At 31.6% G+C, this 26,402-nt stretch overlaps 2 protein-coding genes and 1 long non-coding RNA gene across 5 annotated transcripts in view; 2 read left to right on the top strand and 1 right to left on the bottom strand.

The window, feature by feature from the left end:
* Positions 1 to 674: 674 nt before the first annotated feature.
* Positions 675 to 6,069, bottom strand: LOC143055320 (uncharacterized). Its single transcript, XM_076228456.1, has 4 exons — positions 5,331 to 6,069; positions 4,104 to 4,189; positions 1,502 to 1,519; positions 675 to 843 (listed from the first exon to the last, which is right to left on the bottom strand). Exons 1-4 carry the CDS (start codon positions 5,639 to 5,641, stop codon positions 830 to 832), a joined length of 429 nt encoding a protein of 142 aa, XP_076084571.1. The 5' UTR covers positions 5,642 to 6,069; the 3' UTR covers positions 675 to 829.
* Positions 6,070 to 9,517: 3,448 nt separating this feature from the next.
* Positions 9,518 to 26,402, top strand: part of LOC143053449 (uncharacterized) — a 37,320-nt gene continuing 20,435 nt past the window's right edge. For 2 of the 3 annotated variants that reach the window (XM_076226237.1, XM_076226235.1), the window contains exons 1-8: positions 9,609 to 9,700; positions 10,075 to 10,191; positions 22,064 to 22,201; positions 23,353 to 23,429; positions 23,837 to 23,893; positions 24,397 to 24,477; positions 25,176 to 25,256; positions 25,736 to 25,810. In XM_076226237.1, the coding sequence (XP_076082352.1) occupies positions 10,092 to 10,191; positions 22,064 to 22,201; positions 23,353 to 23,429; positions 23,837 to 23,893; positions 24,397 to 24,477; positions 25,176 to 25,256; positions 25,736 to 25,810 (609 nt within the window). In that variant the 5' untranslated portion in view covers positions 9,609 to 9,700; positions 10,075 to 10,091. Of the gene's footprint in view, positions 9,701 to 10,074; positions 10,192 to 22,063; positions 22,202 to 23,352; positions 23,430 to 23,836; positions 23,894 to 24,396; positions 24,478 to 25,175; positions 25,257 to 25,735; positions 25,811 to 26,402 lie in introns of all 3 variants that reach the window. The other variant, XM_076226236.1, reaches the window with a different exon arrangement.
* LOC143055055 (uncharacterized) lies at positions 17,393 to 18,955 on the top strand. Its single transcript, XR_012971928.1, has 3 exons — positions 17,393 to 17,550; positions 18,208 to 18,299; positions 18,762 to 18,955. It is a non-coding gene; the product is annotated as an uncharacterized LOC143055055 (long non-coding RNA).

Genomic DNA, 26,402 nt, shown 5'->3' with positions numbered 1-26,402 from the left:
CTCCTTTCTAAAAAATAACTAAAAGGTTTCATTTAAACAATGTTTTAAAACTGCTTTATTTTTGGGCCAAAAAGGGGTAATACTGGACCTACTCTTTTGTCCGATACTGTTAATAAAACGTTCCCCCTAAGTAAGGTACAAAAAAAAAACGGAACACGAATATGTAACACAGCTATGTGCTGATATTTTGGTTATTTTGTCATTGTTTTGCATTTTTCTAAATGGTAGTGCATCTTTAAAATCAGTTGTGATTTTGACCCTTGAACATTTTCGTATACAAGTATAGGCTACTCGACGTGTTTTTGTGTAACCTGATTGATAACCTGTATGCTTACATTAAACTCAATTCATATGTATGCAATTTGGTGGTGTAACTTTGGAGAAAAAGTCTTGAATAAACAACACACATGCACTTTCGATAACATGTATTTTAAAAGATTAAATACAAAAAAACAAAAGGATCACAATTAAACTGTTTTTAAAATTACATGTAAAACGTTATTCGAAAATATACTAACATTTAAAGTTTTACAAACAAAATTGAGAAATTACTCTTGTATCTGATGAATCAGTTTACCCGAATTAGTATAACAATTATATTTGATCAACCGACTTACACAATGATATCTTATTTTTGAATGAGGAACATCCTAATAATGTACGAATCATATATATATATACCTACCGTTATTCTACTGAATTTTAACCATTTATTTCCAAGCAAATAACATGATCTTTATGATTGATTATTTGTTAAACTTCCATATTATTTAAAAGCACTGATCGTTCTGTTTGACATCTGTTCAATCGTCTTTAAATTTGATAAACTTCATTGGTCTGAATCTAAAATATAATTATTAGATTTATACATCAAAGCTCTTTATGATGCGAATGGCATACACGTTATAGTTTTAGATAACTTTAAAACTAGTTTGAACAACGATCTTCTACAAGTAAGTACCTGTACTAAGCCAGGAATTTGAAACGTCAGTTCAAACATCATAACGTCGCAGATACGTCTGGGTCAACGTATTTTACGGCATAATTTGTTATTTTTTTCTATAAAAATATAAGTAGCGTTTAATTTATCGATGTGTGTGTGTGTGTGTGTGTGTTATGTATATAAATCAAGCTTTTGTCGTCTAATTTGAATTGCTTTTTGTTTTCACCTTTCAGACTTTTATTTCCATATAGTATCTATGACATTTTGATATCGGTACATGTAACATACTTGTGTGTGATTGCATTATTCCCAGAAAGTTCAAACATAAACTTAGTATATCAGTAGGTTATTTACTTTTTTCTACTGGCTTCAAGCTCATTGCGGGAGAGGTATGTACTAAGGTAACAAATACCACAGACGAAATCTGGTCTGGTAGTAAATTTTACAAATGATAAACTAAACTGGTGTAAAGTATACGTGGTAATTTCCAACTGACAGGTTTGCGCTGTCCACAGACCTAAATTTTACCTTTATTCAGTTTAATAGTACTATACTTACGTTTTGTTTTTTTCACGCCTACAAAGATGAAACATGATATCGATTAAAATACATCATAATGATCTTACACATTGAAACAATGATTTGGAATATGCTGTATAACACGATTTATTTTCTTTTTTTGTATCTTCGGGTGATTATTTATGTCATAAAATTGAATATTTGATGTATTTTATTGATAGAAATCACACATTTAACAGTTCGTGTCTGTGTGTTACATTTTATGTTGTGTCGTTGTTCTCCTCTAATATTTAATGCGTTTTCCTCAGTTTTAGTTTATAACCCGAATTTTTTTTCCATCTAATTATGAGTTTTGAAAAGCAGTATACTACTGTTGCTTTTACATTTACAATAATACTATAGAACATTAAAATATATATTTCAGGGATTTTTTCAAACCCCTTTGCGACTTTATGTCGACTAAATGTTGAAAAATCTGCAATTTCAATATAAAACATGTGGACACAAACATGATGGTAGTTCACATAACACAAATCAGCTCAAAATCTATATTGTTTTATTTAAAGTTGCAGGTTTTTCAACTTTTGGTCACTTTTTGACATATTTTAATGTTCTATAGGATTTTTTTTCTGCCATAATATTAAAATGGGTTTCCTTCCAAAATTGTTTTATATGACTTGGCATGGTTTTGAACAAAATGTTAAAATGGCGTTTTGTGACATTATGACTGGACACAAACAAAAACATATTGTTTATTTTCTTTTTAACATTATCCCTTGAAACTTCAAAATATCTTTTATTCATACTCTAAACAATTTTTTCACGTTTAAAAATGTGCGGGTAGTAAATATGTGCTGTTTTTGACAAAACAATGCACATATATCGGGTACTTTCATCATAAAATCATGCTAAATTACTGAAATCTTCAAAATTTTAGCATTTTAGTTAAATTTTTGATGGTTTTCGTCTTAAAAGAAAATGGCCGCTTTTGTGTTCATTCATAATATTGCAAAATAAGTTGTATTTGACGATACTACATAACATATATAAATGTTTAGGATGAACACGGATGCGGCCACTGTTGACAAAAATGATCTGAACAGTGACATTTTTTGGCATATTTGATACATTTCTCATATTTAAGCTTGCATCGGAGCGTTTTTAATGACTAAATAAGTAAAAATCTTTTACAAAAACTAATTGAACCAGTTGAAATAGACACTTAAGCGTTAAAAAGTGTCCAAAATCTTTCTTCAGATGAACCTGAAGTTTGAGGCCACAATCGGCCCTTACCGGACAACTCCTTTTATAATGCTTTTAACTTCCCCCTATTCATGTTTTCTTTTTATATATTTTGGTCTTGTTCATAAAACAAAGTCACGTTTGGGCCTGGTCAGATGCGTCTAGTTAACGATGACGTCATTAGTAAAGCACTATCTTTTTTAAAACAAAAGTGCAAATAAAAAAAGCATAAAATTAACGCTGGTTATGCATTGTGGTGTTACTAGTCCACAGGCGCAAAATTAGTTTTATAAGGGATTATTTGAGTAATAAAGAGAAGAAAAAAATATTTAAGGCATATTTCATTTCTTCTTGTAATTACGCATATTTTGGTAAACCCATTAATATAGTTATGAACTTTGAAACTTCGATCAACTACAATAAAGTCGAACTGGAAAGCATAATCCATATCATCACCATTACCACACACGACGGCAAAATCCTTTTATTCGAAATTTTCAGTCCCCGAGGGTATCACCATCCCAGATAGCAGCACTTCGGTGTTGACATGACTATTAATTATATGGTCATTTTTATTAATTTCCTGTTACCAAAACTTTGAAACTTCGAAAAAGTAAGAGTATTGGGTATGCAATTCTCTTCAACTTTTTACTTGTTTGGCTATATAAATATTTTGATATGAGTGTCCCTGATGAGTCTTATGTAGACGAAACGCGCGTCTGGCGTACTAAATTACAATGCTGGTACCTGTGATAACTATTTATACCACTGGGTCGATACCATTGTTGGTGGACTTAAGGGTATCACCAGCCCAGAAGTCAACACTTCGGTGTTGACATGAATATCAGTTATGTGTTTATATTTATAAATTTCCAGTCTACAAACCTTTGAATAAACCGATTAAATAAGGATTTTCTTATCCCAGGCATAGATTACCTTAGCCGTATTTGGCAAAACTATTTGGAATTTTGGATCCTCAATGCTCTTGAACTTTTTACTTGTTTGGCTTTATAAATATTTTGATATGAGCGTCACTGATGAGTCTTATGTAGTCGAAAATCGCGTCTGGTGTACTAAATTATAATCTTGGTACCTTTTTGATAACTTATTATCCCAGGAAAAGATTACCACACCCGTATTTTACCCAACTTGTTTTGAAATTTTGGGTCCGTAATGCTCTACAATTTTGTACATGTTTGACTTTTTAACTATGTTGATCTAACTGTGACTGAAGACAAAACGCGCGACTGGCATTTTAAATTATAATCCTAGTACCTTTGATAACTTTTTAGAGTAGGACAGCAGATTGGTAACTTCAGCAGATAACTCTTATACTTCATGTATTTCATTTTGGTGGACTGTGATGGAAATGACTAGTTGATTCAATGTCAGAACTTACCAACAATTTGTTGATCATTTGTATTACTTTCCATGTTTCTTCTCTTTGTTTTCTTTGACTGTTGAACTATTACATATTTTTCTCTACTGAAAAAAAAACACATATTTTTTATAAATTTCATTGCAATGTATGTATTTGATAATTTGTTATTTCATGTCTCCATTTGAAAGCAGCTTTCTGTTAGGTTTAATTATAACATTTCGAATACTCTTTTAATCTTGAGGATTATTATTTAATTTTATAAAGATCGACCAAAATGTTATCTATGCAAATAAAATAATAAGTCATTGCGATGCGTGCTTCTCTGATCTTACAATACTCACATGGTGCTTCTCTGATCTTACAATACTCACATGGTACTTCTTCGATCTTACAATACCCACATAGGTAGTCAATATCGTTTAAATAGGACCCTGGTCGTCTTTCGAAATGTTGCATACTTTAAAAACTTCTAAATCAATTTATGAAGTTCAAAAAAAAAAAAATGTTAGCTAAACTTGCGATCCGTAATTTTACAAATTTATAAGTTCTAACACAAGTGAAAGAGATGGACTTAAACGCATTTTTTTGGTAAACTGAAGTTAATTGAAACAAGACATGGTTCGCTTTCAACTTATGATATATCAACATATCAATTAGTCACGCTAAATCCATTAGATGGTGGGTGTTGTACTGAATGATAATTTAGTCTTAGATGCATGATTAATTATATACGTTGTTAGTAACTATCAGTAACTGCAAGTACTCTCATATCTTGTTGCTCGGATGTACAAGTATCCGGCCACGTTCACTTGAATATGTAATATTTGATTTTGAATCCATCATATGACTTAGGTCATTTTAACTGATCTTTATAGTTTATTCTGATCTTGTACTGTTACACCACTGTACCAGGTTAGGGGAGAGTTGGGACCCCGCTAATATGTTTAATCACGCCACATTATGTATGCATTGGCCTGTCCAAAGTCAGGGTCCTGTAACATAGTTGTTGTTGTTTGTTTTTGTGTTACATATTTGTGTTTCGTTCATTTTTTGTACACATTTGCATTGTCATTTTTTGGCCTTTTATAGTGGACTACGCGATATGGGCTTTGTTGATTGTTGAAAACCATACCGTGACATATACATGTGTGAAGCTGTTTATTTCTGTGTCATTCGGTCTCCTGTTGAGAGTTGTCTCATTCGCACACTTACCACATCTTCTTTTCATTTTATCTTTATTTTTACCTGATAGTGTATGTGCCTATAAGCTCATCTATGTCAACTCTAGCTACATATTTGCTATTGAAGGATATGTTCGGAAACTCAGGACAAAAGTTCATGTGTAGTCTTTTGATATCTTCTTTCATATTAGTAATCTGATGTACCATACTGTCGTCATGCCAGGTTTTATCTTGTCCCTGTCTCCGGGTGTCTAAGTTTTGCCCAGCAGCAAGAACAGATTTAGCATTAGACAGCATCTTTATAAGCCTATCCTTTTCCTTCTTAGACTCTGTTTTTACTTCAGCAATGATCTTAGCTACGGATTCGTCAAACATGTTTTTAATCTTGCTGCTGTCATCGGTAATGGCGTTTATAACAGACTCAACTGCATAATCAAACGATATCAAGCTATTTTCAATGTTGCAGATACGTTGATTTGCTTCGTTCGTCTTAAATTTGCTTTTCGTTTTCCCCTCTCAACCTGGCAATATCATCGGCCAGTTTAGAAAAAGTATGTTCCTTGTGTTTGCCTGTCATACAAATATCACATACAAGAACATCGCACGCAATACAAATAAAGGTTGATTCTTCTTTGTGTTCACTACATCTAGATTTACTATCTGGGATTAGGTCGAGGACATTTTGAAAACAATGACCTCTCGATAACTTCTGCCTATGATGTAGAACCTTACAATTTTCACAATAATACTCCTCACAATCTAAGCAATAGTGTGATTCAGTGGCACGCAAACAAATTTCACATGTTTTGAACGCAACCTGAGCCATTATCAATAATTATCTCCTGGACATAATCCCAAATAGACAAGTGATAATATAATATCACATGACAAAACATTTTAAGTTACAAATTCAGGACGGTAGATAACAAATCAGATCAGATAATTATATCTATAATTTTATCATAATTTACAACTTAACTGTGTCGTTCACACCAATATAAAACGAATACAGAATAATTGCAAACAGAATATTACACATATTGAAAGTTGTATTGGGTGTTGTCACAATATGAACAATAACAGAATGTTTTATAGAGTACGTAACTTGTAAGCTACGAAATGCTGTGTTTGACATAGAAACAATATCGCCAATATTGACAATCAGGGAGAATAAAAACAAAATTTTACGACAAAAGAGATGACTTCAATTTCCCAATTGTGAACTTTCCATTTTAACGTTGTATTTTTTTTTGCAGAACCTGCATGCATTTAAAGTATTCGTCATTCATTTAATACGCCAATCAAGAGGGCCAACGGGCAAAATATTTTAAGGCATCCCATGGATAAAACTAGAGGATTCCGAAAATCTGATAAAAAGTCCAAGACATAACACGCGAAAGTCAATGATATATCAACCAAGCACACTGGATATTTATCAAACAGACACATGAACACAGTCACATAATAGGATACGGACAGGCTTATTACAGAAGACAAAAAAAAGACTAAAACAAACTGCAATCTTGTGGAGAAGATGACAGATTAGAACAATTATACCACAGAACTTGTAAACCTAGCCATCGACTTATATATAAGAAGCGATATATACAAAAAGGATTACACACCACCACATACATTTACCACGTCAGCACTTGGGTAGAAGTAGTCAAAATATTGAAATACGTTTGCTACTAAGACCTTAAGGGATACAAAAACTTGCCGGGAAAATATCCATCACAAATCTTTATATATGAAAAAGACACCAACCATATTATCATGATTATCTACACAGCTCCTTTTGCATATGTACTATTTCTGGACTATTGTGATCGCTGTTGGTATTATTCCTGTACCAATTTTTTTTGTGCATATCATGTTCTGTAAAATACAGGTACCTAGATATTACAATAATTTCAAAGTAAAGAAAAATACTAAATATTAAAAATGAATTTCCTGATTTTTAGTACATAAATATTATCTATGTGAAAGAAGCTGTGTACAGCTAAAGAACAAAATCATACTGACTGTACCACAAAAAAAACGTATACATTATTAACTTTCACTTTCTGTTCTACCTAATTATTTTTGTTTCACTTTCAGTGTTCAGTTTTATATGACAATAATACCGCAATAGTGACAACCATTTAAAGTGTTTTACATCCGTCTTACTACATAAACCGTAATATGTGTACATCATGTGTAACTGTACAATATGTATACCTGTTTTTAAGACATAACGTGACGCTTGGTGCTGTTCGAAATACATTAATCTCTACAAAACATAAAATGTTAAAAGCTTTATGTACCTGTACATGTCCCAAATCAGGAGCCAGCTGTAATTTAGTGGTTGTCGTTTGTTTATGTGTTACATATTTGTTTTTCGTTCATTTTTTTTTACATAAATAAGGCCGTTAGTTTTCACGTTTGAATTCTTTTACATTGTCTTATCGGGGCCTTTTATAGCTGACTATGCAGTATGGGCTTTGCTCATTGTTGAAAGCCGTACGTTGACCTATAGTTGTTAATGTCTCTGCATTTAGGTCTTTTGTGGATAGTTGTCTCATTGGCAATCATACCACATCTTCTTTTTTATATTAATATGTTTAAACTGATTTTGATTGATAAATACATTCAAATAACCTGAATACGTGGAACAGCTTAACTTGCCATAGCATTAATCTTATTAATAGTATGTACAGCTCGGTTGATTTTCTTGAAACACGAGTTACTATTTTATCAATGCTAGATTATAAGGTTATACATGTTTCAGCAAGTACTGTCGAAAAGTTTAAACCAAAGCTAGCTTTATAATAGTAACCGTAATTCGTTTTATATGAGTTACACATACATTTGATTAGAATTAAACATGTATATATGTTTTAATATGTTTTATAGTTCACACATGGTTTGGTATGTAATTTCCAAAAAAAATAAGAAGAAATTCATATTTGTTCATAAAATCTTTTTGTTTTTGTCAATAATAAAACGATTAAGAATTGTACAATAAATATCATAATCCTGTTCATGCTTGACACCGGAAATATAAAAATGACGTCACATTGTTAAGATAACAAATACGATGTCACAGTTTTGTGGAATTTTTCAGGTATGGCATTTTACTTCAAAATATTTATGAAATGGAATTAATTTTAGTATTTTGCGTTATCACTATTTTACGGAAGTTTCCTTTTATGTCACTGACTGGTCATTTTCTTTCTAAGCACAGTAGAGTCATATGAAAAATTATTGCTATAAACTTAGGACGCACATGCTCCGAGAGTTTCACCAGCCCAGTAGCCAGTACCTTGGTACTGGCAGGAAAATACGGATTTGTTGTGTTAATAAAATTTGCTGTTTCAAAAGGTTCGAAGTTATTATAAATCTCCCTCATGCAAATCTCTGATTCCTTTTACGGATTTGGCTATACTTTTTGAACCTTTTGGAATATAGCTCTTCATCTTTTATATAAGCTTTGGATTTCAAATATTTTGGCCACGAGCATCACTGAAGAGACATGTATTGTCGGAATGCGCATTTGGTGCAGGAAAATTGGTACCGTTAATGTTTTTGTCTGTGAAATCAACAACATCGTCATAGTTCAAATACCGATAGACAGATTATCATTAATTATCTCAACTCGATTGCTTTTCTCAATTTCACCGTAACGGCTCAAGCGAGAAAATCAATCTCGATGGGATGATTCTCTATAATTATAATGGAATACTGTACGAGTTGAATTTGAGACAGCTTAATCCACGTTTTACGAAGGACAGCCTTATCATACAATACTTAAATCTTTAATTAGAAGATAACAGTGCCTACACCAAATTCATCAAACACGATGGAAATTTTACTTCCGTAGCCACTGGGATTCATCAGGAGAGTATTTGATTGTTTTACTAGTAAAAGCCAAGTAGTTAGCAAATCTGTGTGATACACTTATGATACACTTTCTGTAAATCAACTTTTTATAAAATTCAGTATTTAATTTCCTTCTTTTTTACACTATATTTCAAGATTGAATAACTTTTAGAAAAAAGTACTACATTCTATTTTTAAATTGCTTTAAAAACATATTAACGCTGATCTAAAAATGTATCTGTTTCATATTTAAATACCACTTTCACAAAACCTGTTTGTCAAGTTCTGAAATATGTACGAATTACTTATAAGTTATCGACCGAGCGATCATTTTTGCATCTTTAACTAAGTTCATATTTATAATCCTTATGACCTTACAACACGGAAGTTCGAACAATTACATTTTCCGAAAATAAAGAAAACTTTCTTTAATTATAATGTAAATGTATGACGTGATGAAGAGATTACAAATTGATTAAAAGGATAGGTAAACAGTGTTTAAATTATTATTTGAATTGGTTGCATCCGGATGTTTTCTCGATAAAAAAAAATAATTGTATCTATACCTTTATGGTGAGTTAAACACACATTTTGATAAATACATTATATAGTTTCAATGTGGTACTAAGTTTCTTTCTTGCATCAAACTACAAGCTGTAATTCAATCTAAAACTGTCATTATGAGTTTGTTTTTCATAAAACATGTATAACATTGAGAATAATAATATGCATATTAACTTCACAACTATTTTTGCAAATGTGATATGTTAGTAATTGCGATTGACATGCTTAGTTCCGATTTATGTTTCAACGTTGGATGTTGTTAATCAAGATGATAACACAGGACTGCTGTAGCAATTGTTTTACATTTTTACCTATTAAAGCTGTTTATTTTGTTCACTCAATGTTGTGAATACATTTAAGTCATATATGGTGTGTTTCTTTAGTTTCATCATTTATCAGAATGGCAACCAACCAACCACAGAACTTGACCGAATGGCAGCTACAGGATGTTCTACAAAGAGTTAACCTTCTACAGTATTACGACAACTTTATCAGAGAAGGTACAGTAATTATATTTGATGTAAAACAGTGGTGTATATAACAGGTAACAGATGTGATAGGATTGCCAGTGATAGAACACGACCATGCATATTGTAGTACAAAAATGACAAATTTGAATCAACGGCCTAATTTATGTTTCAAAAAATAGCAAAAAACAATATGTAACATGTTTAACCCCGCCACATTCTGTATGTATGTGCCCGCTATCCCAAGCAAGGACACTTTAGTAAAATATGATACCACAATCAATGCAGTTGCAGAATCTACATTACTCAACCGAGTGTGTTGTAAATTTAAAAAGAATTATTGAACAAATAAGCAGCACCATTAAGCATGTTAAATTTCTTTTTGGATCGGAGATAGATTGAATTACAATTCTAAAAAGACATGAGGTGTTCGAGTTTTCATTATATCATGTGTTATAACGGTCCGTGTATATTTGCGTCCATTCGTTTTTCATTTTGAAATATCAAAAACAAAAAACAAAAAACGGAAGTATTTTCATTTTCGTTTTTTGATTTCTCGAAAACCAAAAAGGAAAACCAAAAGTGTTTTCATTTTTCGTTTTTGATTTCTAGAAAACCAAAATGAAAAACAAAAGTGTTTTCGTTTTTAATTTCTCTTAAACAAAAACGGAAAACGAAAGTGTTTTCATTTTTCGTTTTACTAAAGAAGAGTTTTGTATTTAATTTTCATTATATCTCGATTTGTAATGTAAAATGTTTTCCTTTCTTGTTTCACAGTCATTGATAGTAAATATATTGCCAATGTACACACCGCGGTGTTCTTTCAACATAATGTAGACAAAATAGACTGCCTGACTTTTGAATTGAACTACGGTGATAAAATAATCAAAGACTTTCAAATTACCTTCTTTATATCTTTGATAAAGAATACATTATTATATTTAAATATTAAACGAATCACAAATTTAAATTGTACATTATAATATTATATAAAGATGGTACAAATAAATAGATTGATGACAACATCACACTAACAAGGGAGGTAACTACTAAAAAACTAGCCCTACATGCACAGCGGTTGTCAGATCAATAGTACTTTAATCGAAGAAAATGTCGACGAATGCAAAAATCTTTAACAGTCTGAACAGTAAGGGTGCGTGAACTTTACTTTTAAGTTGAGAAAGGTTGATCTAAGATTATTAGAATTAATGACCAAGGTCCATCTGCCAGTATTTTACGAACAATTTTGCTTGATCAATAGATTAAAAAACAAATTTCCGCAATTTCACAATTCGAACTGGGATAATCATTCAATTATTTTGCCATTCGGAGCCTATTCGGTATAAGTTTTGCTTATTTGTGAAGGCTATATATGGTGACTTTAACTTGAGCTAGGGAGTTATTGGGTGATTATGGAATTGAGAATAGTGGACAAAAAAAAATAATGGATTAAGAAATAAATAAAATAGCGAGAATATTGGTGTTATAAAATATAAAGAGAAGAGGATAATTGGCAAGAAGTATAAAGAATAGAGAAACATGGCCTAAAATATCAAAGAATACAGAAATTAAGAACCCCGAATCCAGACCATCACACTAGTTGCCTTAATGAACGTTAGTTTGTCTCTGGGAGATTTTTATTGTTATCATACGGTTTCACTTCATTTCTATGTCTATTAATTAAGATGCGAGCTTTCATTATTTGACAACATATTACATATTACATTATAAAAAACTGCCATAGATTTCCGATAATTGTTCTGCATAAAACCACATTGGAGTCCATGTAAATTTTTTTTTCAAATTGACCTCAGCTACCCACCCTATCCCATCATTACAGAAAAGTTAATACACACATTTCTACGGCAATAATTTTGTCCGCACAATGTGTAAAGGGGGGTTGGATAGCTGATGTCTACTGGAGAAAAAAATCAAGGTTGCTGTTCTTCTTTTTTTTTTTTTTTTTTTTTTAAAGATAGGTCCAAAGTTGGGGTCGGACGCCCAACGCCACCCTTACCGAAAATGTATTAAATTTGTCCGCACTAGGTGCAAAGGGAAGGTATGTAGCTGAGGTCTACAGTAGAAAAAATACAGGATGTTGTTCTGCTTAGTGTTTTTTTCTAAAGTAGGTCTAAAGTTGAGGTCGGATACCCTACCCAACCCAGCCGTTACAGTTGATAAAAAATATTCTGCGGCAATACTTTTATCTGCACTAGGTGAAAACGTAAGCTAGAGATCTATGGCCCACTTGATCAAAATTACAAGTTAATGTATATCACGGATTAATCTTTTTTAAGCTAATAAATAATTTCCTTGCTCACCATACTTTGAATACAAAAAGTAAACCTTTCGTCAAATCATAATTAAGCGAATTCTACTAGTTCAGATGTCGAATGTTTTGTAAAAACAGTTTTGTGTGGCAAAAAAAAAAAGTTAATGCACGAGTGCAACTTTCTTTTCTTCTAATGCAGAACAACTATTATTTTTCATGAACTGTTTGACAGGATGCCGAGAATATTAAAAGCTATTTCACACAATAGTGCAATTTTGTCATCATTTAAAAAAAAATCATAATTATTTACGATTCTATAAATCCACAAAAGTGTTTAAAATTTAAAATGTAAAGCGTGCAGCACGCTGTGTGATATATTGAAAGCGATTCGTATTGCCTTTATATAACTAATGAACCAGAAATGAAATTTTAAAATTCATTGAATAGTGTCTTTGGCTGCTTAATTATATATTAAAAAACTGATGATATAGTGGTTATATATTAATAAAAACATTTGAAGTACGTTGAGTCTTATGCAACATTTTTGTTTATATAAATATTTGAAAACTGGCTGCTACCGACTGACTGCTTGAGCCTGGTCTCATAAACTCCGCATTTTCATTACAGCCGAATGCATTAAGTGTGTAGACAAACGTAATATCTTTGGTTAGCCTGCTTGTAGCTGAACCGTGAAGTAATTATTAGGTAAGGTATACTACCCTCCTGTAGAAGTAGCCTAGTTATACAGATAGATTGGTTGGTTATCTGTCAGACTAGTCTACTCTTAAAGGAGGGTAGTTCACCTAACCTAATAATGCAAGCAAGCTAACCAAGGATACTACCTTTGCCTACACACTCAATGCAATCGGCTGTAACGCTTTACATTACAGGTTGCAGCACCTTGCCAAATTATTGGGTTCCAATAAACGTTTGGAAAATTAGTGTAATCAGACGGCTTGGGTGACCCTGATTAACCCGAACGACGTAGGAGTTCGGGTTAAAGGGTCACATGAGCCATGCAGATTAAATCCAATATACCGATTTGATTGGCCAATAACTGTTTCAATACATGACGCCATCAATTTACGTGAACGTTTTAGAAATATGCAAACGATATTCCGCGATCCACGGCTCCTAGTAAAGTTTCTTGTAGAGTAAAGAAAGGTGATAACACGCCTTGATGAAGAGGTTGGTAAGTTTTAAATAATTATGGTTTTTTTTTTTTATATTTAGGATTCTTCTTAAATTGTTACATTATTTGCGATTTAATTGTACATTTTTTCTATCGTTTCTGTTAAATTTATTCATATTTTTTTTTGCAATCAGTGACGATTATACTCAAAGATATTGTTCTTTCAAATCGGTGTTATTGAGTAAAGATTAATTGCTTTTCTCTCCTTAATAATATGCTTAGAGGAAGATGAACCGAGGAAGATGTTAGTACATAAATTTAAAATGTTAAATAAACAGACACAACGATTCTCTTTCCAATCTTTAACCCCGACCCCACATTTAAATTCGATACCCAAATATAGTCCCTTTATAGGAATAAATATGCCAAAAATCGTAATGAATTTCATTGAGTCTAAAACTAATTCAAATCAGATTTCATTTATTTGAATATTCTTAAGTACATGATTTCTTTTTGGCAATTACAGAAAATCGTTATTATCTGTTCTGACTTTAAAACACTGATTTAAGAATTACATTGTGTACTATTGTAGCCGACTATACCGTATGTTTTTTCTCATTGTTGAAGGTTATATGGTTGCCTATATATAATTGCTTACATCCACTACGTTTGAACTTTGGGGGATAGTTGACTCATTTGCAATCATACCACATCTCCTTATTAAAAAGTTGAGAGGGGGGAGTTGGGGGGACTTGTATTTCTTTGGAAAGTGTAAATGTTTTCCTCTCAGGTCACCCAGTTTGAATTGGATATTTTGACATTTTGCTGTGCTCTTGGATTTGTGTTAAGAGCCCCCAGAGCTCCTGGTTTGTTTTGGGGGTAAGCTTTGGATGTCTTTTTGAATATTGCATACGGTGATTTGGTGAAGTCTTCATACCACATGCATTGTCCCATTACTTTATATAGAGAGCTTATCAGTCATCCTGATCTATCAAAATAGCTCTCCTGGCCTTTTGTATAGTCAGACGAGAAAGAAGATATAAACTGACTTAGCTTGGTATATACATATATATTTAATATACTCATATAAATTCAAGTCAAATTAATATTTTAAAACAACATAAAAATAACAAGCTTTTTTTTTGGTTCTGCGGCGACGTTAACAAAACACCAATTAAGTAATCGATCTTTATGACTATGGCTTCAATATTAAAAGATCATGTTCTTCTTGTCTTAGACTTAATAAGACTTCAAGTTCAAGTTCTTTTTTTCATGGAAAATTAAACTGTTACAATATATTACAGAACACAAATCTGGCTAACATTGCTGTAAATACAAGTTAAAAAGCTGACCTGGGCTACGTTAAAGCTAAAAATCCAATCCCCGGCATCAAATAATTAAAAACAATTGTATATATATGACCTTTAACATTGGAAGGCTAAACTTGCATTAAGCCGTGGTTAGGTCCTAAGTAGAAAATAAAAAGATGTGGAGTAAATGTACACGGGACAAAATCGCACACAATACATAGAAAAAATACAAATTAATAATGAACAGGGCCTTTATTCCTGTTCTTCATCTTTAAAGTAGCTGGAGGGTCTTCAACGAGGAACCAGACCATTCATACCCATTATACAATAGCCACATAGGTTAGTGCATCGGACTACAAAAACAAACTCTTACACTGTATCTATATATTTTGCTCCGAGACCAGAATATAATAAAATAAATAAAACAAAACTTGCGCTTTAGATTAAGAAAGGGTCCGAAAGAAACGTTTAGAATGCAAGATTTTGCGTCATTTTTTCCAGTTCTGGGTTCCTAGAGCCATACCCTCGCCAAATATATAAGTTTATTTGTACTAGAGGCTATATAGTTACCAGGTTACCGGGGGTCTCACTAATTAGCGACAACAAGCGTCAACAAGCGACAAGAAGCGACAACAAGAATTATTTTAGCGACAACAAGCGACAAGAAGACTATTTAGCGACAAAAAAAACATTTTTTTATTAGATATAAAGAAATTTGTATTTAATGGGTTTTTTTTTAAATATACGAGCAGATATGTCTAATTTAAATGTTTTATTATATAGATAGACGAAGAAATGAAACATTTGTGAGGAAGAAAGAGATTGTGAAGTTTATATTAGTATATTGGTAGATGAAGAAATTTAACATTTGTGAAGAAGAAAGAGATTGAGCTTCTTTTTTTTATTTTTAAATAAGAAGAATATGTATAAGATTATGTATGTATCTGTTTTCATCAAAGTCAAAGTATGAATAAACGAATGGAGATATATATGGAGTGGGCATAATAGAATATAATATTTTGATTCATTTGCTTAATAATATGCTCTAAGTGTAATCTTGTTATGTCAACTCGATGCTTCATTTGTAGAACTTTCAGCCACGCTTTGCCATCTTTATTATTTAAGCGTGTTTCCAGTCCCCACGACGAGGACGTGGTTCTACCTTGGAGTCCATCAATTTTTTTTTTTTTTTTTTTTAATTATTTTTAGTCATTATATAATAATATGTACATTCCTATCTAACATAATATTTATTCATTTTGTACATGGTGGTCCCATTTTGATAAGCAGTAGATTTTTACCACTAAGGTTCACTGTATTTTTGCCCTTTTTGAAGTTGTAGTTTTAGCATTTTTAATACGTTTCCGTTGGCAAGGTTTACGTGCACATACACTTGTTTTGGGGATTGTCAGCCCACCATCTGTTGAAGTGGTGGACTCTGGGATTGCGTTTAACTTTCTCCCATGAGTCAAGAATTTTTGCAATGCAAAAGCCTTTTTTTTTCGGTTTAATCTGCCATAGAGCTTTTGTGCATTGAAAATGGCTTACTGAGGAGCTTAGCTCAAAGTCTCCATGTCCATCAGTAAAGTGCGCCATTGACAAGACTTTCTTGCAACTTTATTTCTTTGTGAATTTTTTTAATTAACTCTGGAAGTTTCTCAGGCTTCCAATCTTGATTTAGTTTCAAGATGTGATTGATTGATTCACAATTATTGTTTTTCCATTGCAATGGAATTCTCGACTCTGTTTTTCGAGCATTGTACACGTAATCCCTTATAGTAGGAATAACTTTTTGCGTAAGATATGGACCAACGAGGTCTTCATATTTTCTTTCAATATCAGTAACCTTAGTGGAAAAATCTACCGTCGTATCTGCTTCTATCCGACCGTAATCCCCAAATAATTCTGATAAAATTTGTTTTGCGTTCTTGTCATTTACGCCAACCTTTGTTCTCAAATGCCTTGTAACATTTTCACTCAAGTGCCTCGTGCACAATGTGAGTTCAGATGTTGGAAAACTGTCTTTGATAGCTTTTACTAAAGCCTTTTCCTCATCTGAACCAATCACAAGATTGCTATAACTAAGCAACCCAGCAGGTACTCAACGTTTAATAAACGTTGAAATGAGGTTGAATTAACGTTGATCATTTCAACGTTGTAATTGGAACGCTGATTCAACATTGAATTAACGTTAACTTATTTACTCATAGTAGGCCTATATAAAAAAAAATCATTATCAGAAGGCAATATATGCATAACTGTAGAAGTATATATTTATAAAGAAAAGAATGAAAAAGGTTGGGTTTCACAAAACAGTATAGTACTAACTATTGGTCACTATTTCAAGTTGAGTTTTGCGTCACCGTGACGATATGAAAAAAGGGGGGTGAGTCGTTTGATACTAAATTTCTAGGGATTAAGAAATATAATTTATTAATTTCATTTCACATAACTTTAATTTGAACATAAAGATAACATGTAAAGAAATTTAAATTAGTTGATTATCAACAATGATCGCGATTTCTTTCATTCATATTTTCGCGGGATTTGAACAGGAAGTTAGATTGCCCATGCGCATTATTCAAACACGCACCGTTCCTGTATTTGAAAAAGAACAACAAACAGACAAAGGACGAAGTCGAAAGAGAAACTTCCCGTTTATCACGTATAAATTTATGGTATGTAGATGTTTACATGTGGCTATCACGGTTTGTTATATTTAAGAATTGGTATCATATTGCACAATTAGAGAAAATTATAACGTCAACATTGTATTCCAGAAAACAGATCAGAACACATTAAAGGGCCATCATATATAATTTCCTCCAATTATACTATTTCTAAGAGCATTTAATGTGGAAAGCATATTTAGTTTCATTTTAAAGTTTAGGTTAAGATTGTCACAATTATTATGCTTAAAGATTCATATAACAGTATCAGAAAAAGGGGGGATAGGCAAGTGTTTACATTATTTTGCTCAGGTAAATTTCCCAACATAAAATTGAGAATGGATGTTTACTTTATAATATATATATGCGATTCTTTTAGTTTAACTTTAAGGCTTGGTAAACGACATACTTTTTGACGATCATATTAAACAATGAATTTCAACTGGACAACAAAGTATTGAATTTGAACGATCATGGAAAATTGGTACTTTTATTGTTTTATTTTTACAAAAACAAGTCAGTTTGAGCCTTTACTGATCTTCAGGTGATCTCTAACTCTGTGTAATATGAGAAATGCATGTTTACATTAATGTGTACGTAACCTGGTTTTGAATGTTATAGCAGTCCATTATCTGATATCATGAACATGTATTATTCATTTTACAGAAGCTTGTCAAACATACCAATGGCTAAAAGGCATCAAGTGGAGCAAAATTAAAATTCAGTTTTGGGAATTCCAGTCTTTAAAATCATCAAAGGTAGGTTTTTTGTCTGTATAGCTATATACCATTTGTGTTCAAAGATTAATCTTTTGTTTATTCTAATTTTGTTTACCTTACATACCATATTATGTTTGTTTTTATATCTAAGCTATTCTAGTAAAGTTCTTTATTTTATGTTAATGGAATTGTGCAGTCATCAATAAAACAAAAACCGTCTTACTTAGGTAAAGTGTTTTCATTGTTATCAATAACATAGTGAAACCCGCAGTCTTACAAAACTCAGATTGAAGCTTCTTCATTAACAAAAAACTACTAATAGTAAACATTAATGTATATATTTTTATTAATGATTATCTTATTACAATATGTGCTTCGTCATTATGGTTGTATTTATTTTCAATGCTTCTAGAAACAAATTGAAAGTGGCTCAAATTTAAAATATCTTTTCAGGACATACAATTTATATTGATTATATATATATAATCTGATTTTTTCCAGAGTTTAAATATACTGCAAGAGTAAAAAGATGTCACTTGGAATTAAATATCTGATAAAGACCTCTCCTGCTTAAAATTTACCGCTGAAAGATCCCTAGGTAGTGGAAGAATGATGACATGCAATAAGGACAAAAGAGACAAATATAACAAATGAATTTATAAAATAAATCTTGTATCAAAAGAAATATCATTGTATTACTAGTTTTGATATTATTGTTCCTGAGTAAATAAGTATTAATGTAATGGTTTATGAGGGTAATATATACATTTATATAACATATATGTATATATAATCAAGGACCTTTGTTTTTTGTGGATAGTTGTCTGGTTAGCAGTCATGCAGCATCTTCTTATTTTCGTAAATATTGTGATCATCCTGAATACACATTGGATCTAATAATGTCTTCACTCCTCCTAGATATATATACTACTTTCAAGAAGGGTTTAACATTGGTTGGTCGTTTAACAAAAACTACTTTGAACTTGTGAGAATTGTTTAGAACTATTCAACATCTTCTTTCCTTTCTGTGGTGTCAGGGAATAAAGTGCATGTCTTAGTTTTTATGCAAACTGTGCAAATTCATTGAATGATTTGTCTTTTTATAGCTATTCACAACAAGAAAAACTACAAGTAAGAATATATCAAAAATGATAGGTGTCCACTTATAAATTAAATAGATAATTATGTCTATAGTTATCGTTAAATACAAGTGGACACGCACAATCATTTCAGCTATTCTTTCTGCCAACAGGATTTTAAGATATGACATTTATGGTTCTAGATTTTTGACTTTGTACAAGCACCAAATGTTGTTTAAAGTAACAGTTGATGTATGTATTTAGATGTCTTCCATTTAACTTATCTATTTTGTTCATATGTGTATTGGTGAGAGGGAAAAATATTTAAAAAAAACATGTACACCCACACTGCCTGTTTACCATCTAACAACAGCAAAAATTTGGAAAGCAGGTAAAAAATGTGGTGTTTGTAGCTTTATAATAAATTTCCTTATTATACTTTCAACTACTATTCAACCTTGAATCAACGTTGAATGGATGTTGAAACTTCAACGTTGAAATTACAACGTTAATTCAAATTTTCAAAATCAAACATAAATTTGACATTGTTTCAACGTTGAGAAACAACCTTGTTTCAACGTTGAATCAACGTTGAGTGCCTGCTGGGAAGGTATCACTTATTGTTGTATCAAGCACTGAGGCAATATGAGTAAAAAAAACGTTGGTAGGTATGGCAAGCACCATCCCAATGCAAATAAATTGGTCCCATTATTATTGGGTTTGTGTTTTTCCCTTTGCGTTTAAGTTTGTTTTCCTGGAAAACAGTTGTTGTGACAAAGCAGGCGCCCAAATTTAATGTGCTGTCAACACCAATCATTGATGATTTACAAGCACTGGCAAAATGCTTCATTTGGAAATCTGTGTAGCAGATAACACTTGGTTCTATCTTATCATCTCAGATCAACCTCTCCAAACTTAAAAGATCACGCACCATTATTGTTTAGATTGATTAATACTTTTGCATCTGTCGATATTTTCTTCGATTAAAGTAATATTGATCTGACAACCACTATGCATGTATACTTTAACGACCGGGCTAGTTTTCTTGTCAGTTTTAAAAGTAGTTACCTCCCTTGTTTGTGTGATGTCATCAATCTATTTATTTGTACTATCTTTATATAATATTATATTGTACAATTTAAATTTGTGATTTGTTCAATATTTAAATATAATAATGTATTTTCTATCAAAGATATAAACAAGGTAATTTGAAAGTCTTTGATTACTTTATCACCGTAGTTCATGCGGGCTATTTTGTCTACATTATGTTGAAAGAACACCGGAGTGGTAACATTGGTAATATTTACTATCAATGACTGTAAAACAAGAAAAGAAAAAAATTTACATTATAAATCGAGACATAATTAGAATTAAATACCAAACTCTTCTTTAGTAGAATCAAAAACGAAAAACGGAAACACTTTTGATTTTCATTTTGGTTTTTAGAGAAATCATTACACTGACTTCCTTTGAATCTATATCTTGTGTGCATATGTTACATATGTAAATAGGGTTCTTTTTATTCTCTTTATATACGCTCTAAATAGCCAGAGGTGTAGCTAGGCCAAAATGAGGTGTAATCAAAGCCAGGGGTAAGTCATATGGCGAGGGGTCTTGGGGCCGCTCAAGGCCCCTGGAAGCTCTGTAGTTAATAGAGAAAAATCCTGCATTCTCGCAATTTCCTGGAACTTAACATGACCTCATAAAAATCATATATTAATTTGAAGAAAAAAAAATGAATAGAGAAAAACAAACCTCAATGTGTATTGGGTTGAACTAGATTGGATAATCAGGAGCAGCGTCTGTGTAACTTACATGATATTTTTCAAAATGAGAAAATACATAAATAAATACAATTATATTTCTCTATGTTTAGTCTTTTTCACCTTTTCATTCTCAAATACAATTCTAAAAATCAGGGAACATTTCCTTTCTTTTCCTATGCTGAAAAAAAATGTGTCTGATGAAATTTTTATTTTTCACGGTTTTTGTTTAAAAGACCAAGCCAGATAATCGTTTGATTATAATTGTATTTCTCAAGTCTTCTCATGGTACTTAAAGACCATTCTGCCATTGCATCGGCAACACAATCACAATGCTGGTTTCGTAAATGAAAAGAGTATACTAGTTTCCGGAATGTAGTATAGCTACAAAGTGACTATTATCATATTTGTATTTCAATTTTTTTATTTATCTTATTACTCCACTTCTATTCTTAATAGATTCACCATAGTTTTATTTTTGATGTGTACAGTTTTTTAATTTTTTTTAGATAAGAAGTTTAAGTGTTTATATGAGCAACAGTAACAAAAGTTTTTAAAAAGAAAATTTTAATATTTAATTATTATTCTTAAATTTTAATTCCAGTTAGTTTTTGTTTAATCAGAGCCGGATAAATAGCAAATTTGCTATTTTGCCGGTGCCGGTCAAATAGCCACACTGCCAAAACAAAAAATGAAAACACTTTCGTTTTCCGTTTTTGTTTTAGAAATCAAAAACGAAAAACGAAAACATTTTTGTTTTTCATTTTGGTTTTCGAGAAATCAAAAACGAAAAATGAAAACACTCTCATTTTTCATTTTGGTTTTCAAGAAATCAAAAAACAAAAAATGAAAACACTCTCGTTTTTTGTTTTTTTGTTTTTGATGTTTCAAAATGAAAAACAAATGGACGCAAATATACACGGACCTATAACATTAAACCAATTAATCCATCTTGTTTCAGGTAAGTGTGATTTACTCAAGCTATCAAATGCAGAAGAGAGCAGATTTAAAGACGTAATGCAAAAGGTTGGAATGGCCGAGAAACCACTGCATGTTCGTAGATTCAAAACCTCCCTTAGTCAATGGGTTGACGATCCAGGTATATTATCAATTATCAATTTAAATATATATTCCATTTAATCTTTTTATTAACATGTTATAAGTCGGTGATTTTTTTTCGAAAATAATGACAGCATTGACTTTTTAGATAAACAGTTGCTGACATTAAAGTGTAGATTAGAGAAAGAATAAAATGTTTCATTTTACATTTTTATTTTGATATATGCTTCATATTTAAAATACAAATCCCACCACAAACAGAGGATGATCCCTGGTGCTCCACAAATTTTAGCGGAAGCGCTTCAAATGGCAGCATTTACATCATAAAATGTAGAAATTTGACATGTTTAATCATTGCCAAAATTAGGTTTGCCCGTTCTTAAAAGCACAAACAAACCCTCAAAGATTAGTTTGTTGTTTGATAGTAACTTGAAACCTATAATATTGTACATCTGACTTCTTTAGACTTGCAGAAAATAATTCTTAAAAATTCATATAATACAAATGATTTTTTGTACATTGGTGTATGTAGGAAACTATTAAATCAAGAGTTACAAATGGTGAAGTTGAAATCATCCCTTCGTAAATTTTACGGACGCCATCACGAGTTGGTTAACCGTTCTGGAATAACCGTATCACAAATGATATCGGATATGTTCCTTACGTCGTAACTACAATCCCCTTCCCTTTCCTGAATGTGACCTACCGAATTAGACTATTTACCGGATTTGTTATCACATAAACAACACGACGGGTGCCGCATGTGGAGCAGGATCTGCTTACCCTTCCGGAGCACCTGAGATCTCCCCTAATTTTTGGTGGGGTTCGTATTGTTAGCCATGGTGTTGTCAGTTTGTTTTAGATTTATGAGTTTGACTGTCCCTTTGGTATCTTTCGTCCCCCTTTTTTTAGTCCATGATAAACACGGACTCTTAACTATAAAATGCATTAAATGTGGTCTTTGATTAAACAATATTTGTCATAAGTCAGAAAATTATTATACAAAGTCTCATGGTACAAAGAAACAAACATTTAGTTACATTTTTTTTTTATACATCTTTGTAAATAAAAAGACAGAAATATTTCCTCCAAAAAGAAAGAATTTAAAAATCTATGCACATGTTGAATAAACCTTTATGTGGACTGGTATTTTTTGCGTTAACATTATAATTTGACATTCACATTTTTCAGGTAAAAATGATCACGTGCCTAGCTACATAAAGAAAGATTGTAATGTTAAACTGACAAACAATGTGGGAAAGACGCAGGTAGATAGAAGTAATGTTTTCAATATAAGAAAAATTTACTGTTTTATAGCTTAATCCTCCATTATTCTACATGTATGTCCCCATAATGAAATAACAAAATCTCTCTATAGAGCAATTTCCGTTCTTTCCCGTTCAAAAGGTTCAGCCAATAATCATGAACAAGACAGAAAAGAAAAACAAATATAAATAAAAAGAACATGGTGGTTTTGCATGAAAAAGTGATAATGATCAATTAGCATTTTGGCTATCACTATAAAATAATGGTATTGCACAAGGCAGACAGAACATAAATATATAATAACCTGTGTATTCAATTCTTCTTGATATTTCTTATATGTATTATGATATTAGTTAAATCTAAGCAAAGTTCTAAAATATGAAGTCTAATATTTTGTTTCTTTTGACAGAATGCTAATCGACCGATTCCAAAAAGAAGATCTACTATTATGGGTAGAACAAATAATGTAAGAATAATGATAAGTGTTATTTTGTGAAACAGATAAATAAATGATGAGTACCTTTCAGGAATATTGATATTATATGTCATATTCTCAACGGTTTCATCTATAACCATTTACAAATATGTCCGTGGTCACACTACAAAAATTTCTTAGAGTATAGGAAAACCGATACGTGAGAGTTTTAATGCATTTGTAAAATAAAAGTATTATGCATTTTAAAACTTACCAGAATATTGATGTGTTAATTTTGTTTTCAGATTGCTAAAAATGGCAAAAAGCATTCAGTTTCAATTGATGTTGTTAATTTAGTTACAAAGTTTGAATCACATATCACATGATAAACTTTAAGATCTGTAAGTCTGCAATAAATATGACACATAGCTATAGTTTTTGATTTAACAAAACTATCGTAGTAAAGGTTGTATACCTTTGAAATTATTGAATGTGAAAAAGGTTCCCTTATTTAATAACTTGTATACTGATAATTGTATAACGAAATATTTCAGGAATCCGAAAATAATCCAGCAGGTACAAGTGGAGTATCAACAGCAAGTTCAGGAAGGATTGCTAGCACCATTAGATTTTTAGTAAGTTGCCAATTAGAATGAAATTACAATTTGATTTGAAAAGTAAAACGAATAGCATTACGATAACTGGCCATAGGATTAATTTAAATATTGATATTTTTTGTTTATGTCCGCTTGACCCTAATGGCGGTGCATTTATTGGAAAAACTTTCAAACATAGTTAAATTTTTCTTTGTGTTTCAGTCCTCTAATTTGTTCTACGAAAATAATTTGAAGAATCAATGTCTATCACCGAGAACGAGAAAAAGATTTTTTGTTTAAAAAATTTAGATTTTCTAACCCAGACATTGAAAACAGTACCTTAGCTGTATTTGGGACATTTTTTTGTAATTTACGGTCCTGAATGCTCTTCAACTTTGTGCTTTTTTTGCATTTCTATATATTTTGAACTGTGCGTCACTGATGAGCCTTTTGTAGACGAAACGCGCGTCTGGCGTTTTAAATTATAATAGATAATATAGGAAGATGTGATGTGAGTGCCAATGATACAACTCTCCATCCAAATAACAATTTATAAAAGTAAACCATTATAGGTCAATGTACGGCTTTCAACACGGAGCCTTGGCTCACGCCGAACAACAAGCTATAAAGGGCCCCACAATATCTAGTGTAAAACCATTTATACGGAAAAATCAACGATATAAGCCTGGTATCTACGATAACTAGTATACTGATAATTGCATGATAATGTCTTTCAGGAAACCCAGAATATTCCGGCAGGTACAAGTACAGTATTAACATCAAGATTGGAAAGGAATGATAGTACCATTGGAGATTTGGTATGTAGCAAATCAGAATGCAGATTACAATTCAATTTCAAAAGTAACAATAAACTCTTTCAGTTAACATACCAAGTTATAACTGGTTGTCGTCAAGATGTAAAGAGAAAGGAAGTTGGAGTAAATTGAGGGGTTTTGTAGAATTTGAGAAGGAACGTGGGATTCAAGAAACTCTCATTTCATCTCCCTATGTGAGAGGTGATCCTCAAAACTCCTCCCAATCTTCATTTTTCAACCATTCGAAAGAAAGAACAATGTATAGCAAATTAGTTGATGTATTGAAATACGGTACCATTTACCAAATGGTTATGATGAACCTGAATATACTGGTCTTTTATAAATATGACACACTACAATACCACTTAATGAAAAAAATAACGTCTTTCTTCATCAAGATAAGCAATTATTGAACCTGAAAAAGTTTCCTTGTTTAATTACTAGTATACTGATATTTGAATGAGTATCTTATTTTTTTACAGGAATCTATGAATATTCCAACATGTACAAATACAGTATCAAGATTAAGACGAACGGCGTCGAGTAATAGGACTTTGGTATGTAGCGAATACGATGCAGATAACTAGTAGATTCGGAAAGTAAAACTATTATTCTTCTGTTAATTGATCAAAATATAGAAATTAACAATTTAGCCATCATTTCATTGTGTTCCACTTACCCTTATTCTGATTTAGTTAGTTGAACACCTTGCAATCATATTGTATATGGTTAGCTGTGTTTCATTCCACCATTATGCACAAAAACAATTATCAGAAACATTCGTCAGTTTATTAAAACCATTCCCATAAGTTTGAAATTTGCATCTATTTTTTTCTACTGGGTGACGAAACAAATAAATGATCAAAATGCGATCGCTAACAGTTAAACAGTTCGAATTACATATCGCATATATTTGTGCAGACATATAATCTAATGTCAATGAAAATCAATACAGTTAACTACATGTATATGGTAGAGTAGTTGTTCACGGGTAAAGAGAAATGGGAATGAGAGGTCGGGATGAATTATTATGGAGGAAGTGAGTGGAAGACACGATGTAGGACTGAGAGGGGATGAACAGTTAAGATAGGGATATTACTGGATTAATTTTTTTTATTTTCATTATAGTCTTGGAGTAATTGGGGCTAC

Source organism: Mytilus galloprovincialis, chromosome 12 (assembly GCF_965363235.1).
Source record: "Mytilus galloprovincialis chromosome 12, xbMytGall1.hap1.1, whole genome shotgun sequence".
NCBI classification, from domain to species: Eukaryota; Metazoa; Mollusca; class Bivalvia; order Mytilida; family Mytilidae; genus Mytilus; species Mytilus galloprovincialis.
This window is presented reverse-complemented; position numbering and strand designations above follow the sequence as displayed.